Below are 18,712 nucleotides of genomic sequence, written 5' to 3'. Positions count from 1 at the left end.
ATTTAGGTCTTGCGCTGGAGAGGGTGGAAATTTTTCCCTGTGCGTCCTCCCCCCTCAGCACCATGGAATGCCGTGCCTGCTATTAAGGAATAATAATGAGAATCAATGGAATTACTCATTAAAGCCTCCCCGGGAAGCACTGGAGGGGATGGGGATGGGGTTAGAACCCGGCTCACGCCAGCCCGAGCGGGGCCGGTGCCTTCCTCAAGGTCGTTTTTAATGAGCTTGTTTGCAAACTCAGTGCTGCAGCAGAGGCCGAGGAGGGAGGAGCGGTGAGGGGGTGCTGGCAAAACCGGGTGGGGGGGTTGTTCTGTCCCCCCAGGATGAAGCGCCCCATCCCTGGGGAGGAAGAAGAGGAAGAGGAGAGAGTGTTGGTGTCGGAGCAGAGCTGGAGACCCTGTCCCACAGCCCGGAGGAGGCTCCGAGGTGAGATCCCAACCCGAAGCAGAGGGAACTGGGGTGTTTTGGGGGCTCAGCACCCTGGTTTCACACACACACACTCCACAGGGTGCCTGGAGTGGGTGAAGAGGCAGCTGTTCCGTGTCGGGGAGGATTGGTATTTCCTCTTCATCCTGGGGGTCCTCATGGCCCTCATCAGCTTCATGATGGACCTGCTCGTCTTCAGGCTCTATGAGGGTAAATGGGGGGGTTCATCTGCCCGTTTGGGGGCTCACCAAGGATGAGAGGGAGGCTTTTTGTTGGGGGGGAGCATCTCCCCTCCTGATGCTTCTTCTCCAGCCCACCGGTGGCTTTACCAAGAGGTTGGTGATGTTCTGGTGCTCAAGTACCTCTCATGGACCATGTACCCCATAGTGATGACCACCTTCTCCACTGGCTTCTCCCAGAGCATCACCCCTCACTCTGCAGGTGAGTTGGCAGCATCCCAACCTTCCCCTCTCCCCAAAACTCCTCTCTGGAAGCAGGGAGAACCCCAAAACCATGGATACCCCCTTGTCAGGCTCTGGCATCCCGGAGCTGAAGACCATCCTGACGGGGGTGGTGCTGGAGGACTACTTGGCCATCAAGAACTTCGGAGCCAAGGTGGTGGGGCTGACCTGCACCCTGGCTGCTGGCAGCACCGTTTTCCTTGGCAAAGTGGTGAGTGATCCCTCGGAAAGGGTTCCCAGCATCCCTTGGTGCTGGGATGGTGGTGGAGCATCATCCAGTGCTGTGTCCCCCACTCTTAATTCTCCTTCCTGGCACGCAGGGGCCCTTTGTCCACCTCTCTACCATGGTTGCAGTGTACCTGGGGAAGATGAGGACCTCGGTCATGAAGGAGTATGAGGTGGGGGTGACAGCCCCTAAAAAATGAAAGGGGGAGAGTATTCCCCTCCTAAAATAGGGATTTTATATTGTTTTATAGGGATATCCCTAATAATAATTTAGGGATTATATTATTAGATATCCCTATAAATAGGGATATTAAATGATTTAAAATAGTGGGATTTTAACTCCTAAAACCCGGAGTTGTGAGCACCCCCTGCCCTGCAGAACAAGTTCAAGCAGCACGAGATGCTGGTGGCAGCACAAGCCGTGGGGGTGGCCACAGTCTTCGGAGCACCCATTAGCGGTGAGAACACCCTTACCCCATCCCATCCCATCCTGGGGACCCCCAAATCCCTTTCCTAAGGACCTTCCACCTCATTCCCTTGTGTTTTCCAGGGGTGCTTTTCAGCATCGAGGTGATGTCCTCCCACTTCGCCGTGCGGGATTACTGGAGAGGCTTCTTTGCTGCAACGTGTGGTGCCTTCATGTTCCGGCTCCTGGCTGTCTTCAACAGCGAGCAAGGCAAGGGGAGCAGGCAGCACATGCCCCCCCCCTTTCCCCTTTACACCCCTGCAGCAGTTTTGGGGTGCCCACCCCCAAACCCACATGCTCATTGCTCTACAACCCCCCTCCAGAAACCATTGCTGCTATATTTAAGAGTGATCTCAAGATTGATTTCCCCTTCGACCTCCTGGAGACCTTCTTCTTTGTAATAGTGGGGTAAGGAGGGTCCTGCCAGTACCCAGCCTGTCCCCCTGTGCCCCTGCCTGTGCCCCTGCCTGTGCCCTGCCTGTACCCTGCTTGTCCCCCTGTACCCTGCCTGTGCCCCTGCCTGTGCCCTGCCTGTACCCTGCTTGTCCCCCTGTACCCTGCCTGTACCCTGCCTGTGCCCTGCCTGTACCCTGCCTGTACCCTGCCTGCCCCCCTGTGCCTCTGCCTGTGCCCCTGCCTGTGCCCTGCTTGTCCCCCTGTGCCCCTGCCTGTACCCTGCCTGTACCCTGCCTGCCCTCTCCTCCACAGGGCTGTCTGTGGGCTCCTGGCCTGTGCCTACCTCTTCTGTCAGCGCTGGCTCCTGGCTGCCGTCAGAGAGATCCCGCTCACGGCCAAGCTGCTGGCAACAGAGTCTGTACCGGGCGTCCGTCTGTCTGCACCCTGCACCCTGCGCCTCCGTGTGCCCACCCCATACACCCCGTGCACCCACCCCCTGCATTCTGTGCATCCACCACCCCATGGACCCCATGGACCCCATGCACCCACCCCATGAACCCTGTACATCTACCCCATGGACCCCATGTACCCACCCCATGGACCCCGTGCATCCACCCCATAGACCCCGTGTACCCACACCATGGACCCTGTGCATTCACTCCATGGTCCCCATGCATCCACCCCATGGACCCCGTGCACCCACCCATGGACCCTGTGCACCCACCCCATGGACCTTGGTTGCCCATGTGTCCACCCCACACACTCTGAGTGCCCACCCCATGCACCCTGCGTGTCCCTGTGTCCACTCCATGCCCCCTGCACATCCACCCTGGGCACTCCTATGTATCCCCAGACACCCCGCACATCCTGGGCATCCGCATGTCCCTGCTCCCCCTGTGTCCGTCTGTCCCCACACCCCGACCCCTGCCTCTCCCTGCTCCAGCAAGCCCATCTACACTGCACTGGTGGTGCTGCTCCTTGCCTCCATCACCTTCCCCCCCGGCCTGGGGCAGCTGATGGCTTCCAGGGTGAGTGGGGGGACACGGGGCTCCCCAGGGCACCCCAACAGGTCCCTGCAGGCTCTCAGGACTCGTCCTTCCAGCTCACCATGAAGGAGCATCTCATCTCCCTCTTTGACAACCGCACCTGGGGCTCACTGGTCCCCAACGCCTCCTCTCTGGCTGAGCCCCCCAGCAAGGAGCCCTGGATGCTGTGGCAGGAGTGGTACCACCCCTCGGCCACCATCTTCGGCACCTTGGCCTTCTTCCTGATGATGAAGGTAGCCATGACCCCCCCCCGTGTCCCCTGAGATGTCCCCATCCATGGGGATATCCTCTCCATGGGCTCTGTCCCTGTTTTCCCCAGTTCTGGATGCTCATCCTGGCCACCACCCTGCCCTTGCCCGCTGGCTACTTCATGCCCATCTTTGTCTATGGTGAGGCTGGGGGTCCACTGGCCCAGACCAAGGGGGCCCGGGGGGGGGCAAGAAGGGTCACATCCAGCCCTGGGGGGGGGTACAGGGGCTGTGTCCATCCCTGGGGAGGTCACCTCCGGCTGCACCATTTTAGGGCGTGTCCGGGGGGGTCCCCACCTTCCCCCTCCCCATTTCAGGAGCCGCCATCGGGCGCCTGCTGGGGGAGACCGTGGCTCTGCTCTTCCCTCAGGGCATCCGTTCGGAGGGTGCCCTGCACCCCATCATTCCCGGCGGATACGCCTTGGCCGGTGAGTCTGTTGGGATGGGATGGGGGGGGACACACGACACCTATAGGGTTGGGGGGGGGGAGGGCACCCCCACGACCTCCCCCTTGTGCCGCCCCACAGGCGCAGCCGCCTTCTCGGGCTCAGTGACCCACTCCATCTCCACGGCGCTGCTGGTGTGCGAGGCCACCGGGCAGCTGAGCCATGTCCTGCCGGTGATCCTGGCCGTGCTGGTGGCCAACGCCATCAGCCAGAAGCATCAACCCTCCTTCTACGATGGCACCATCATCGTCAAGAAGCTGCCCTACCTGCCCCGCATCCGCAGCCGGCACATGGCGTGAGCCCCCCCCCACCCCTTATAAACCTCTATAGGTTGGGGTGATTTGGTGTGAAATGATGGGAATTTGGGGTCTTTTCGGCCTCGCCAGCTCCTACCGGGTGGTGGTGGAGGAGTTCATGGAGCGCCGGGTGCTGGCCTTGGCCAAGGGCAGCGGCTTTGAGGAGGTGCTGGCAGCCTTGGACACCTCTGCTGATGCTGAGTACCCCGTGCTGGAGAGTGCAGGTAGGATGTGGGGTACGGGGGGGGTCACTGGGACCAGGACACACACACACATCATTGGGCTTATCCCCATCCTCCAGGGTCACCCACACTGGTGGGCACTGTCAGCAGGGCCCAGCTCATCACCTTCCTGCAGGGCCACAAGCACCCGCAGGCACCCCAAGGGGAGAAGGTAAATGGGGGGGGGAGGGGGGAGAGGGGCACCCTCCTGCACCCAAAAGAGCTGATTTTCCACCCAAAACTAACACATCACCTCCCCCAAGCTGCCACCAGCAGGGACACTCGGGGAGAGCTGCACCATCGAGCCCATCATGTTCCAGCTCTTGCCATGGACCTCCCTGCACCAGGTTTGGGAACGGGAGGGGGGGGTCACATCCTGATGGGGCTGGGAGCCCCCCCCCCGTGTGTGTGTGTGTGTGCCCCTGCTCTGTGTCAGGTTGGGGGTCACAGGGGTGGCTTTGTCCCCACATGTCCCTGTCCCCCCCCCCCCCCAGGCCCATCACCTCTTTGAGCTGCTGAAGCTGCAGCGCATCTTTGTCACCCGCTTCGGGGAGCTGGTGGGAGCCGTCAGCAGGGCCGAGGTGAGGGGGGGACACAAGGGGGCGGCCAAGGGGGAGGAACAGCACAGACAAACCCCATCCCACCTCCTCTGCCCCCCCTACAGCTGCGGAGAGCGATCGAGGAGCTCGCCAACGCCAAGGGATGAAGGAGGGCATCCCAAAGGATGTCACCCATGCAAAGAGGGGGTGTCCTCCCTCCCTCTGCCCCCCCCCCCAGGTGATTCCAAGGGACCCAAGTGTCTGGGCTTGGGGGGGCTGTGCGTTTGCATTAAATGCATCATTCATGGAGTCTTCCTTCTCCTCTATCCCTATGGGGTTCAGTCTGGGGGGAGCACCCCCTCCCCATAACCCACACAGCGCTTAAACCACCCCCAATCTGTGCCCAGCCCCTGGCCATGTACCAGTGTTGCCCTATACCCCCCCTTATAATAATAGAGGGTGCTCAATGGGGTGAGGGGACCCCAGCACCCATGGAGGGTGCTCAATTGGACCATAGCAAAGGGGGTCCACAGCACCCACACCCCACGATGAGGATGCTCAGTGGGACATGGGGACCGCAGCACCCATGGGTGATGCCCCCATCACCCCTCGCCTGCTCCCATTGGGATTAGGATGGGAGCTGCACTGCTCTGCACCAGGGGAAGGGGCACCCAAAGGTGCTGCTTGCCCCATGCCTCAGTTTCCCCATCGCCCTTACCTGGCCCCACAGTGTGCAAGCAGAGAGGAGGTGCTGCTGGGTGCTGCTGGGTACTGCTGGGTGCTGCTGGGTGCTGCTGGGTACTGCTGGGTGCTGCTGGGTGCTGCCTCCCCCCTTCCACTGATGGTGCTGGCAGGGCTGAGACCACCAAACTCCTGCCACACACGGGGCATCCACAGACCCAAAACACCCCAAAATGGGGTGAAACTCACCCAAACAGCAGCTTGTGCAGGCAGGGACTGCTCCCTCCCCTCCACATCCCCCCTCCCCTACTCTGTATGGGTTTGGGCAACCAAAATTCCCCTTTTCCGGCTCTTTCCCACCCTGTGATTTGCAGGCACCAGGCAGCCGGCCCCGGACCCGTGGATTTGGCCAAATTCCCTGGGGATTGTGCTGACGGAAAGAGCCTTTGGATGGGAAACGCTGCTCGAGCTGGGCAGGACCCCTTAAAACCTGCTTAAAAACCCAACAATCCCTGAAAACTCCTTTAAGGACCAAAACCCCTTTAAAACTCCCAATAACCCCTTAAAATTCCCTTAAAAGCCCCAATAACCCCTTAAAACTCCTTTCAAGCCCCAATAACCCCTGAAATCAGCAGTAACCCCTTTGAAAACCCTTTAAACCCCCCCATCCCTGAAACCCCTCTTAAACATCCTGATCACCCCTTAAAAACCCAATAACCCCTTAAAAAGCCCTGATAACCCCCTTAAAAACCCCATAAACCCCCTCTTAACCCCCCTTTTAAACCCTTAAACCTCCTTAAATCCCCCCCCTTAAAACCCCCTCAACCCCTCTTAAAAATCCCTTCTAAACCCCTTAAATCCAGCCCCCCCCACCTTTTGCCCCCAAAACTCCATCAATAGCCCCAAGCCAGTGATTCTAGAAAACACAAAAAAAGCACATTTTTATTTGAATCAAAACCCCATGAAAATCCCTCAAAATCCATTTAAAAAATGAAACAAAACAAAAAACCCCAAATAAAAATAAAGGGATCCAGGTTTTCTTTCCCCTTTTCCCTCTTTTTGCCCCGACCTTTGTTTCCTCGCAATAAATATACAAAAATAGAATAAATTAGGATGAAAAAGGAAAAGGCAGGAGGGTCTAACCCCCCCCCCCCCCCAAACCCAGGGGAGAGGAATAAATAGGGAGCACAAAGCCCAAAGGAGCCGGTTTGGGGGCTGAGGCCTTGGTTTTGTTCCTGAAATGTGGAAAACTAAAGAGGAAACCCCCCCAAAAGAGCTTGAAATCTTCATGTTCCCATCACTGCAGCTTGGTGCTGGGGGGGGAGCCCCTGTTGCATCCCCAACACTGGGGATTGCTCATAATAATGCTATAAAATCACCTTAATAATAATAGAAATAATAAATAAGCCCCTCGGGGAGGAGGGGGGGTCTTCATTTGGGTGGTTTCAAGTAGTGGGGGGGTCAGAGGGGTGCCCCCCCCGTGCTGGCCTGCTCCTGCAGCCCCAGCAGGCTGTAGGCAATGCGCTTCTGGTGCCCAGGCAGCCGCACGCCGACCTTCTTGATGTCACTGGGGGGGGAATAGGGAGGAGATGCACAAACAGTCGGGATTTGGGGTGGAAAATGGTGGTGGTGACCCCCCCACCCCCTCCAGCATTCCCAAGGGATGGGGCTCATCCTGAGGTCTATGGGTGGGAAGGGATCGGTTGATCCCAACCCAACAAGGGCAATGCTATGGAAGGGGTTTCATTTCGCAGCACATCCTTGTGTCCTATGGGACAGTATCACAGGGACCATATGGGGATATCTGGAGGCAGCATGGGGACAGTGGGGGAATATAGAGGGAAGAAGGTGGGGACAATACAGGGACAGTGTAGGGATGGCATGGAGACAGTGTGGGGATACGGCATAGGGACATCATGGGAATGTACAAGGACAGCGTGGGGACAGAATGTGAACAGCAAGGGGATAGTACAGGGACACCATAGGGACAGTACAAGGACACAGCATGGGAATATCAAGGGGACAGTATGGGGACATTGTGAGGATATGAAGGGGCAGTGTGGGAATAAAAAGGGGACAAGATAGGGATAGTACAGGTACACCATGGGGAATATCAAGGGGACAGCACAGGAATGTATGGGGACAGAATGGGAATACCAAGAGGAGACCATGGGGACAAGTATGGGGACAACACGAGGCTGGTGCAGGGCTATGGACTCACTCGCTGGTCATCTGCAGGACCTTCTCAATGGTGCTGTAGCCTGAGGCCATGAAGTGCTCTGTGTACTGGGGCATCCGGATGGATTCCAGCCACTCCGGGACGGAGCGGAAGGGAATGCCCTCGGAGCCACTGGTGCTGGGCAGGCGGATGGAGACCCTGCAGGGGATGGGGATAGGACAAAAGGGGGTGGGGGGGAAATGATGCAGGAATGGGAGGAGGAACAAATGGAAGGATAAAAAAAGAGGGTGCAAAATAATGTGGAAATGAAACCAGGCCCAAAAAATGGTGCTGGAAAAGCAAAAAAGCAAAAAAAAAACACAAAACAACCAACCAAAAACATGAAAGTGGAAAGATGCAGGAAAAGGAGGTGGGAATGGGAGGATGCAAAAAGCAATGCAGAAAGAGAGGAACCCAAGCGAACAAAAAGCACCGGTGCACACAAGCAACGCTGGATGTCCAGATATGGGGATGTGCAAAGCATCTCCCCAGGGCACAGATGCAGAGAGTGAAGGCAAAAGCAGAACACAAAAGAGGTGATGAGGAAGTGCCCAGATGTGAGGGTGCAAAGGGGAAATGCAAGAGGAGAGGCACAAATGCAGGGAACTGTGAGAATGGCAAAGGGGAAACACCAAAAAGCACAAATGAAAAGAAGAAGATTGGGCAAAATGCGAAACCAGTCACAAAGGCAAAGGGGAAGTGGAGAATGTGAGGGGATAAAATGGTGAAGTCAGTTCACAAGAGCACTGATGCAAAGAGCCCAAGGAAATTGAGGTGCAGAAAGCAAAGGGAGAAAGGGTGCAAGAATGCAGGGATGTGAGGAGCAAAGTAGGGATGTGGAACTGCAGAACTAGGATGCAACGATGCAAAAAGGAGCATGGGAATGCCAGGGTGTGGAAGAGCAAGGCAGGAATACAACAGGGGGAAAAGCAATGAGGAAACAGAGAGCTGCAGTACGGAAATGTGAGGCTGCAATGGGGCAAAAAGCAGTGCAAGAGTGCAGGGATGCAATGCAAGAATGCAGGTGCAAAACTCAACACGACACTGCAGGGATGCACAAAGCAGTGCAAGAATGCAGGGGTGCAAGAAGCAATGAAAGGATGCAGGGAGGCAAAAATCAAGGCAAGGATTTAGAGATGCAGGAATTCAAAGGTGCAAGAATGCAGAGATGCTGGAATGCAGATGCGAAACACAACTCAACAGATGCACAAAGCAATGCAACACATGCAGGGGTGCCAGAATACAGAGCTACAAGAAGCAATGCGAGGATACAAGGATGCATCCTTGAATGCATCTGCAACTCAAGAAGGAAGAGATGTGAGAATACAGAGATGCAAGCAGCAAGGCAGGACCGCAGAGGTGGAAGCATGGACTGTAGGGATGCAGAACCCACCCCAAGGATGCTCAAAGCAATGCCAGGATGCAGGACCCCCAGACCACTGCTGAATGATGCAGGAGGTGCAGCAGCACATACAGGGGCACAACCTGCCCATCATCACTCACCGGGGGTCAAAGTCTGCCAGCGCCTTGAGGGACTCGGGGGCACGGATGAGCTTGTCCAGGATGCTGACGACGTCGGCAAACTTGGGGCGCCGGGAGCGCTCCTGCTGCCAGCACTGCATCATCAGCTGGTAGATGGCTGAGGGGCAGTCCAGTGGTGCCGGCAGGCGGAAGCCCTCGTTGATGGCCTTCATCACCTATGGGGAACCATAGAATCCCAGCCTGGTTTTAGGGTGAAGGGATCTTAAAGCTCATCCAGCTCCAAGGCAAGGACCCCTTCCACTGGAGCAGCTGCTCCAAGCCCTGTCCAACCTGGCCTTGAACACTGCCAGGGATGGGGCATTCACTTCCTTGGGCAATCAGTGCCTCATCACTCTCAAAAGGAAGAGGTTGAGTGGTGCTACCCTCCCTACACCCCAAAGTTGTCCGTTTGCCAGAATACCCCCAAAACCTGAGGTTGGAGGGGCTCACCTCGTGGTTTGAGAGCTCCCAGTAGGGTCTCTCTCCATAGGACATCACCTCCCACATGACGATGCCATAGCTCCAGACGTCGCTGGCGGAGGTGAACTTGCGGTAGGAGATGGCTTCAGGAGCTGTCCAACGGATCGGGATCTTCCCACCCTGCAATAGCAACGTTGGGGTCAACCCTTTATCTTCCCCCCCAAACCCTACCCTCACCATGGCCCCGTGGTGGCACCCACGCTGGTGGTGTAGGTGGCTTCAGGATCATCTTCCAGCACTCTGGAAAGGCCAAAATCCGACACTTTGCACACCAGGTTGCTGTTCACCAGGATATTCCGAGCAGCCAGATCCCGATGGACGTAATTCATGTTGGCCAAGTACTTCATGCCGGCAGCGATGCCCCTCAGCATTCCCACCAGCTGGATGACACCAAATTCCCCTTCTTTTTCCTGGGAAAAGAGGGAGAATCCAGCTTCGAATCCATCTCTCAGCACATCTCCCATGGGGGATGTTTTGGGTTCCAGCCTTGCCTGTGCTGGTGGGACACCCACATTGCCACCCCACTTCACCTACCCGCAGGAACTTGTCCAATGCGCCGTTCTCCATGTACTCTGTGATGATCATGAAGGGTTTGTCTGGAGGAAGAAAAGACACAAAATGGGTCAAAAAGACCCTTCCCCAAAACCAAAACCAACCCCAAAATAACAACAACCCCCCAAAAACCCCAATTCCTATAAAAAAAACCCACTACCAAACCTCCCAAAAACCCAAACTCAGCCCCAAACCCCTCAAACTCCCAACCTTCCCCCCCCGACCCCCTCCTACATCGTTGCTCAAAACACTCCATTCCCATAGAGCCGTTTTTGGGATGTTTTGCAGGGAAATTGGGCAGTTTTGGGACTCACACTTGGAGACGACCCCTTCCAGGCGGATGATGTTGTGGTGGCAGAACTGGCCCATGATGGTGGCTTCGCTCAGGAAGTCCACGCGTTGCTTCTCTGTGTAGCCCACCTTCAAGGTCTTGATGGCCACCGGCACCTCCTTCTTGCCACGCTTCAGGGTCCCCTTGTAGACCTCCCCAAATTCACCTGCTCAGAGGATGGGGGACGTTCACCCCTTCACCATGGACCAGCTTTGGGGTGTCTTTGGGGTGACGAAGCCACCTGAGGACCTACCGGCACCGATGACCTTCTGGCGGGTGATGAAGGATGGAGGGATCTCAGTGGTGAACTTGAGCATGGCTTGGTTGGGGTCCTCATAGGTGTGGGGGTCAACGTAGGTCTTGAGGGGCTTCAGCTGCTCTGTGGGGTGCCGTAGGGGGTGTCAGCATCCATGTCACCCCCATCCATCCCCATTGAGCACACCATCCCATTGCTCACCTGACTTGGAGAAGTAGACGTCCTCAGCAGAGTGGCGTGGCCGTGACCTCCTCCTCCTATGCAAAAGTGGCATTTTGCCCATTTAAACACCATTTATGGTGGTGGAAAATGGTATTTTGGGTTTTTTTTTGTGGGGTTGGGGTATTTTATCCCCTTACCGTCGCAGGATATAGAGGAGAGCACCCAAGAGCAGGAGGACAAAGACAACACCAACGATGGAGCCGCTGATGATGGTGGCTGATGACATGGCCTCGGCGCCTGTTGGTGCGATTCAAGGGGGAGATTTGGGGTGAACCAAGCACCCCCTGACCCCCACCCCAAAAATGCCGCCCCCCAAGGTCCTCACCCTCGGGCAGGGTCTCGAACTCGTGCTGGGGGCTGTAGGCCCCATGGCCGTCAGAGGTGAGCGCCTGCACCCGCACCACGTAGGTGGTAGCAGGGGACAGCTTGGGGAGGGTGACGGAGGTGCCCTCGCAGCGCAGCACTGAGTAACTGTTCTCATCCACCTGGGGGGAGACAGGGATGGAGGGGATGTGGATGGGATGGGGATAGGGGCAGGGATGGAGGTGACATGGATGGGATGGGGATAGGGGCAGGGATGGAGGGGATGTGGATGGGATGTGGATAGGAGCAGGGATGGAGGGGATGTGGATGGGATGTGGACAGAGGCAGGGATGGAGGGGACGTGGATGGGATGTGGATAGGGGCAGGGATGGAGGGGACACAGACGGAGGTGACACGGATGGAGGTGACACGGACAGATCAGAGGGTGTGGATAGGGTCAAGGATGGAGGGGATGTGGATGTGAATAGGGTCATGGATGGATGTGACATGGATGGATGGGAGCGACACAGATCTGGGGTGATGGACAAACCTTCTTGCTGTAGGTGACCTCGTACTTCCAGACCCGACTCTGCTGCCGCGGTGGCACCGTCCAGGAGAGGACCAAGCTGGTGGATGTCCGTCCATCCAGGCTCACCGACGTCACCCGGGGTGGCTCTGCCAGGGGGACATGGAGGTGTCACCACCAGGGTTAAAGACACAATGAAGGTGCCCCATGGACACAACAGTGTTACCCAGGGGGGTAACAAGGACATGGCGGAGATGATGTGAGGAAGGTTGGGAGATGCTGGTGGCTCCCTACCCGTCTGGTTGACGCTGATGGTGGCGGTGGCCACGCTGCGGTGTTGGCTGTATGGGGACACCCCATTGCGGGCTTCAACCGTGAAGGTGTAGTTGACGTACGGCTCCAGGTCGGTGACGGTGACCCCGGTCCTCACCAGCTCCCGGGGGGGCTGTGAATACCGGACCCCCCCGTCGCAGGGCCGGCACTCGCCGCTCTCCGGCCAGCACTGCTCACAGCTGATGCTGTAGGTGACATCCCCACGGCCACCCGGGTCCGCGGGGGGGGACCAGCGCAGCTGCACCGAAGCCCCCATCCCGATGGCTGTGACCCCTTGGGGTGGCGAGGGGGGACCTGGAATAGGGGGACACAGAGCAGGGGGGGGTCAGGGGTGGGACGGTGGCACCAGGCTTTGGTTCCCCTGTCCCCAGAGGTCACTCACGGGTGCAGGGGTCCTCGGGGGGGTCGCTGGGGGTGCGGAAGAACCCATCCTGGCAGGGGCAGGCAGCGGCAGCCTCAGGGGATGGCAGCGTGTGGGGGGGGCAGGGCTGGCAGCCCCCTGCAGACACCGTGGCCTTGAAGGAGCCGGGGGGGCAGGCTGGGGAGCACAGACACAGGGGCAGCGGTGAGGGCCCTGCGCTCCCCACACATCCTCATGCAGGGGGGGCAGGATGCTTGGAGGGATTAGCTCCGGTGGAAGGTGTCCATGCCCATGGCAGGGGTTGGAGCTGGAGGAGCTTTAAGGTCCCTTTAATCCAAACCACTCTTGGATTCTGTGGGTTTTGGACCTCCTTTATTAGTGGGGACCCCCCCTCGGGTCTCCCCTCTCCTAGCTGAGCCCTCCCACACTCACTGCACTCGTGATGCTTACAACTGAGGATCCAGGACTGGGGAAGCCAGGGGAATTGGGGGGGGGGGGAGGGGAACACCCAATTATTCTGCTCACCCCTTGGCATGCACTGAGCTGATGGGTCCTCACCTCCTAAATACCTCCTCACCCTCCAACTCATCCCATCACATCACATCTGTATCTCATCCCATTTCACTCCATCCCATATGTACCTCACCCCATCTCATCCCACCTGTATCCCATCCCATCTGTATCCTGTGCCCCCATCTGTATCCCATCCCATCTGTATCCTGTCCCCCCATCTGTATCCCGTCCCATGTCATCCCAATTCAGTCATGTCCAACCTGTATCCCATTCCATCCATATTCTGTCCCATCCCATCTCTGTCTCATCCCCTCCCATCTCATCCCAGTTCATCCCGTCCCACCTGTACCTCACCCCACCTTGCAACACCTGTATCCCATCCCATCTGTATCTCATCCATATCCTATCTACTTCATCCCATTTCATACCATCCCATCTGTATCTCATCCCATTTCATCCTATCCCATCTGTATCTCACCCCATCTTGTCCCATCTGCATCCCATCCTATTGTGTCCCATCCCATCTGTATCTCATCCATATTCTATCCCATCTACTTCATCCCATATCATACTATTCCATCTGTATCTCATTTCATTTCATCCTATCCCATCTGTACCTCACTCCATCTTCTCCCACCTGTATCCCATCCCACCTGTATCCCATCCATACCCCCTCCCATTTACTTCACCCCATCCCATCTGTACCTCACCCCATCCCATCCCCACCACCCCCATGTCCTACCTTGACAGGCATCCCCCACTCTCTGGTACCCAGCCCGGCACAGGCACTCCCCGATGGGCACCAGCCACTCTCCATCCGCGTTGCAGTGCAGCGCCGGCGCCTGCTCCGCCACCGCCTCCTCCACGCAGGTGCCCCTCACCTCGGCCAGGGTCTGCGAGTCCCCCCCGGCCACGGTGTGCGGGAACCGCGCCATCCCCCGCAGCACCGCCGGGCACCGCTTGTAGTAGACGCGCACCGAGAGCAGCGCCACGCACGCGCCCAGGTCCTGGAAGGCCAAGTAGAAGCCTTTGCGCGTGAGCGGCCCCACCGAGCGCACCTCCACGTTGAGCTTCACGTTCCGGGTGACGAAGTCCTCCTGCACCGTGATCTCATCCGGGGCGATGGTGTCGATCTTCCTGAACTGCCTCTTCTGGAAGTTGGTGCCGTAATCCACGTCCGACTCCGCGTAGTACAGGTTGAAGGTCTCCTTGCAGGTGCCGCCGCCGCCGCTGGGGAAGCTGTTGCAGTCGCGGACGGTGAACTGGAGCTCGATGAAGATGCGCTGGGCCACGCCGCGGTAGATCCAGTTGGTGCGGAGCCAGTTGTCCTGCTCACCCTCCAGAACGTTGCACACCAGGTAGAGGTAGATGGAGGAGTCGTTGAGCATGTTCTGCAGCAGGTCCCACTGGGACACAGAGAGAGAGAGACCGTGGCTGTGGGGGGGAAACTGAGGCAGGGGGAGGGTGGCCCCTGTCCCTATGGATGCACTGGTCCTCATCACCATGGAGATCCCCATCCCAGTGAATATCTCCAACACCATGTGTGTCCCCATCCCCCTGGATGCTCCCACACTCATCCTCATGGAGGCCCCCGTCCCAGTGAACATCCCCAACACCATGGGTGTCCTCATCCATATGGATGCTCTCACACTCATCCTCACGGAGGTCCCCATCCCAGTGAACATCCCCAACACCATGGGTGTCCTCATCCCCATGGATGTTCCCGCACTCATCCGCATGGAGGTCCCCATCCCAATGAACATCCCCGACGTCATGGGTGTCCTCATCCCCATGGATGCTCCCACACTCATCCCCATGGAGGTACCCATTCCCATGGATATTCCCAGTTTCCAGGGATGCCCCTGTTCACATGAAGGTCCCCATGAACCTCATGGATTTCCCCATGGATGTCCCTGTCCTCATCCCCATGGTTGTCCCCAACTCAACCCCTATGGATGTCCCCAGTCTATATGAGCTCACCATCCCCCATCCCTATAGATGTCCTCATTCCCAGAGATTCTCCCGCATGGAGGTCCCCATCCCCATGGAGGTCCCCATCCCCATGGAGGTCCCATCCCCATTCCCAGTGCTCACCCCTTTGCCATAGGGATGGGTGAGCCAGCCCAGCTCCCCCTGCGCCTTCGCGAAGTCCAGCAGCACCACTGCGGAGAGAGGACCGGGATGTAGGGAAGGAGAGGGAGAACAGGACGAGGGCCCTCAGTGAGCACCCATGGGTGGCCACAGGGCCTGCAAGTGCCACCAATACATCCCTTGGATCCATGGACATCCCCCAGGACCTATGTGCACATCCTTGGGACACACAGATGTCCCCAGGAGCCATGGATGTCCTCGGGATCCATGTGTATATCCCTGGGAGCCACAGATGCCTCTGGGACACATGGATTCCCCAGGAGCCATGGATGTCCTCAGGATCCCTGGGATACACAACATGCCCACAGGACCCACACATGAGCCTCCAGGACCTGTCTGTGTATCCCTTTGGGACCCACAGATGCCCCCAACCCCTACAAACACCCCCAGGACCCCCAAAGGACCCCCCGGGGTCCCCATTCCAACACCTTCCCATTGGATCCGCACACAGGGACCCCCATAAGAGGTGCAGAAACCCCCCGAGGGCTCCGTCCGGGACCTGCTGCAGCACGTCCAGGGCGGTGGCGCCGGGAGGAAGAGGAGGAGGAGGCAGCGCAGGGAGGGAAGCGCTGGCAGGGGCCCCCCCCCCCCCCCGGTGAATCAGCCCCCAGGAATGTGCCCGGACGCCGGGTTCACATCCCGGAGGGATGGGGGCAGCGCTGGGAACGGATGCTCCCCCCCCCCCGCTGAGAACGGGTGAGCTCGTGACGTGCCCCAAGAGGGTAAAGTCTATGGGGGGGACCCCAAGAATCAAGTTTGGGGGGGACATGAATGGTTCTGTTTGTGCCCCCCCCCCCCTTGCCCCGTGCCCGGGTCAGGAAGGATGCGGGGCGGATATCCCGGCTTTCCTGTGGCTGGAATTCCGCCCCCCCCAGTGCCTCCGGAGAGCGGAAAGGGAGGCTGGGGGGGGAGCTGGGCCAGTGAGTTCCTATGGGGTGTCCCCGGGTGCAGCACCCACCGGTGCCACCTCCATCACCATTGGCACCCCCTTTGCCATCATCATCATCATCATCATCATCACCAGCAGCATGGCCATGGCCCCCCCCATGTGCAGCCCCTCCAGCGCTCTCATCTTCCTCATCCACCCTCATCTTCCTCCTCTGCAGCCCCATCAGCATCAGTGCCACGTCCCCTGGAGCCCGCATTGGTGCTGTCCCTGTGCCCATCTACTGCTGCCCTCACCATCATCTTCATCACCTCACTCCCCATCTGCATCCCCAGTCCAGTCCCCACTGCATCCTTCTCCCCGTCCCCAATTGCATTTTCAACCCCATCCCTGTCCTGTCCCCATCCCCATCCCAATCCCAACCTTACTCTGCATCCCAGCCCCAAAATGAATTCCAATCCCAGTCCTCATCCCAGTCTTAACCTGAATCCCGATGCCAAAAAGAATCCCTATCCCAAGCCCCCTGCTCCCAAACCTCAGCCTGAGCGGGGCAGGATCCAGCCAGGGAACCCCCCAACCTCCCCATCCCACTGGATCTCACCTTTTCCAAGCAATGGGAATCACACCCTCCTCTCCCCAATCCCGCTACTCCCCCAACACTTCCCCCTTATTTGCACCCTAAAATTCCCAATATCTCTAAATTTCCTTCCTAGGAATCAGCATTTTGGGAATGCTGCGGTGGGAACCGCTGCTTTCCACCTTCCTCCTGCACTCAAACCCCTCATTTTGGGGTTTTTTACCCCATTCTTCGTTTCTAGGGGGGGGGATTTTCCACCCCGAGCCACCCCCGGCCTCCCAGCTCTTTGCATTTGCACCGGATCCTTCCATCTTTCCCTCAGAACCACACGGATCCAACCCCTTGGACGGAGCTTTGGGAACTTCAACGTGGAAAAACTTCACTCGATGTCTTTAAAAGTGACTTTTCCCCACGTTTTTTAACCCAAAATCCCCCCAACTGAGCCCAAACCCGGGCCCGGGGGGGGTTACCCGGAGGAGGCCGGAATCTCGCTTGGGTTTCCCAGCGATTTCGGGGTTTTCCTGACATTGTTCCCTGTTCTCCGGCCGGATCCTGCCCAGCCCCGCGCCGGGCAGGCCCCGAGCTCCATTTCGGGGCCAGATTCCCCCTTTTGGGGTTCGTTTATTTCAGACCCCCCCCCAATCCCGACCCTTCCATAGGGATTACTTGTGGGGCGCAGGCTGCGGGATCGGGCCCCAGCGCGCGCGAGGCGGCCGCTCCGCATGGGAAAAGTTTCCCCAAAATCCCGGGTTTTCCCCATTTTAGCTTCTCCCTCCGCATTTTACCTTCCCCCTCCCCCATTTTAATGCACCCCCATCCCCTTCCAGCTTCCCCAACCCCATTGGAGCTTTTCCCACCCCCGTTTTAGGGCTTTTTCTCCCATTTCAAGGCTTTTTCCTCCTTTTCCAACTTTGTTTCTTCACTTTTAAACTTTTCTCTCCGTTTTTCAACTTTTCCCCCCACTTTTGAACCCTTCCCCCCTTTTTTAAACATTCCCCTCTCTTTTAAACGCCTTTTTCTCCCCATTTTAAACTCCCCCCCCCACTTCAATACTCCCTCAACGGCGCTTCCCCACCGCACCCATGGGTGCCCCGTTTATACGGGGGTCCCCCACCATCACCCTTGACTTTAGGGGCTCCCCCAAACCTCTCAGCCCCCCCCACCCCTATGGGTGCCCCCCCATAAGTGGGTTTAGGGGTGCCCCCCTTACCCCAAAAGTTGGAACTCACCTTCCTCTGCTGCCAGGGGGGTGAGGGCGGTGAGGAAGAGGAGGGTGAAGGCCGAGGGGGTGCCCGCCATGGTGCGGGGGGGGTGTTTTGGGGTGCGCCCCACAACCGGCAGCACCAGCGCTATGGGGCTGAGCACCCCGCTCCTGTTCATTCATGCCCCGAGTGATGTCACCCGGACACGCCCGCTCTTAAAGGGGCAGGAGCCGCTCCCAGCACGCACCAGTATGGGACTGGGGGTGGGGAATGGGCGGGTTATGGAGGGAGCCCCAAGGGGGGGTTATGGAGGAGTGAATGGGTTCAAGGGGGGGGGTTGGGTTCGGTCCGGATTGAGCCCACACCACCGTGACCCCCCCCCCCCCCGCTCCGGCCCCGGAGGGGTTAAAGCGCCCCCCACCCCTTTCATTCATGAAGCGGCGTGGGAAGGAAAGAGGGGCGCAGCCAATGGCGACAGGGGGCGTGGCCAAGCGGTTACTACCGGCCACGCCCCCCGCCCACCACTCAGATACGGGGGGGTGGTATCAGCAGCGGGGTCGGGATCGGGCCCCAGCGCCCCAAATCCCCCCCATATCCCTATAAGCCCAAAGCACCCCAAGTCCTGCAGCACCTCCAACCCCAGCACCCCACATCCCATTGTCCCATCCATAGCACCCCAAACCCCCCAGCACCCCAATGATCTCCATTGCACCCCAAATCCCCAGCATGCCCATCACCCCACAGCACCCCAAATCCGGCATCACCCACAGAACCCCCCAATACCTCCCAGCACCTCAAATGCCACAGGATTTGAAGCACCCCAAACCCC

General features: G+C 58.2%; 2 protein-coding genes across 2 annotated transcripts; one reads left to right on the top strand and one right to left on the bottom strand.

Annotated features, from left to right (window-relative positions):
* The first annotated feature begins 291 nt into the window (after positions 1 to 291).
* On the top strand, positions 292 to 4,937 carry LOC101876940 (chloride channel protein ClC-Kb). The gene is made up of 19 exons (XM_034068066.1): positions 292 to 426; positions 508 to 636; positions 739 to 867; positions 959 to 1,098; positions 1,208 to 1,285; positions 1,492 to 1,570; positions 1,663 to 1,788; positions 1,902 to 1,986; positions 2,287 to 2,388; positions 2,918 to 3,002; positions 3,077 to 3,253; positions 3,340 to 3,409; positions 3,586 to 3,696; positions 3,796 to 4,009; positions 4,101 to 4,234; positions 4,312 to 4,403; positions 4,495 to 4,578; positions 4,726 to 4,812; positions 4,896 to 4,937. Exons 1-19 carry the CDS (start codon positions 324 to 326, stop codon positions 4,935 to 4,937), a joined length of 2,067 nt encoding a protein of 688 aa, XP_033923957.1. The 5' UTR covers positions 292 to 323.
* Positions 4,938 to 6,912: 1,975 nt separating this feature from the next.
* On the bottom strand, positions 6,913 to 18,087 carry EPHA2 (EPH receptor A2). Its single transcript, XM_034068124.1, is given in 18 exon segments — positions 6,913 to 7,018; positions 7,673 to 7,828; positions 9,173 to 9,366; positions 9,641 to 9,790; positions 9,871 to 10,080; positions 10,205 to 10,266; positions 10,537 to 10,719; positions 10,807 to 10,932; positions 11,011 to 11,066; positions 11,169 to 11,268; positions 11,357 to 11,516; positions 11,885 to 12,009; positions 12,155 to 12,487; positions 12,576 to 12,731; positions 13,810 to 14,473; positions 15,162 to 15,229; positions 17,911 to 18,007; positions 18,009 to 18,087. Coding segments are annotated over 18 exon segments (3,003 nt in total). The 5' UTR covers positions 18,066 to 18,087.
* Between the last annotated feature and the right edge of the window lie 625 nt (positions 18,088 to 18,712).

Source organism: Melopsittacus undulatus, chromosome 12 (genome assembly GCF_012275295.1).
Source record: "Melopsittacus undulatus isolate bMelUnd1 chromosome 12, bMelUnd1.mat.Z, whole genome shotgun sequence".
NCBI classification, from domain to species: Eukaryota; Metazoa; Chordata; class Aves; order Psittaciformes; family Psittaculidae; genus Melopsittacus; species Melopsittacus undulatus.
Note: the sequence above shows the minus strand (reverse complement) of the source record. Positions and strands in the feature narration are given on the sequence as shown.

Bases quoted from the DNA above. Each gene is read 5' to 3' on its own strand.
- LOC101876940 (XM_034068066.1), top strand. From the start codon at position 324: ATGAAGCGCCCCATCCCTGGGGAGGAAGAAGAGGAAGAGGAGAGAGTG. The intron at 427-507 runs GTGAGATCCCAA...CACACTCCACAG, and splicing joins AGCCCGGAGGAGGCTCCGAG to GGTGCCTGGAGTGGGTGAAG. The intron at 1,789-1,901 runs GCAAGGGGAGCA...ACCCCCCTCCAG, and splicing joins TGTCTTCAACAGCGAGCAAG to AAACCATTGCTGCTATATTT.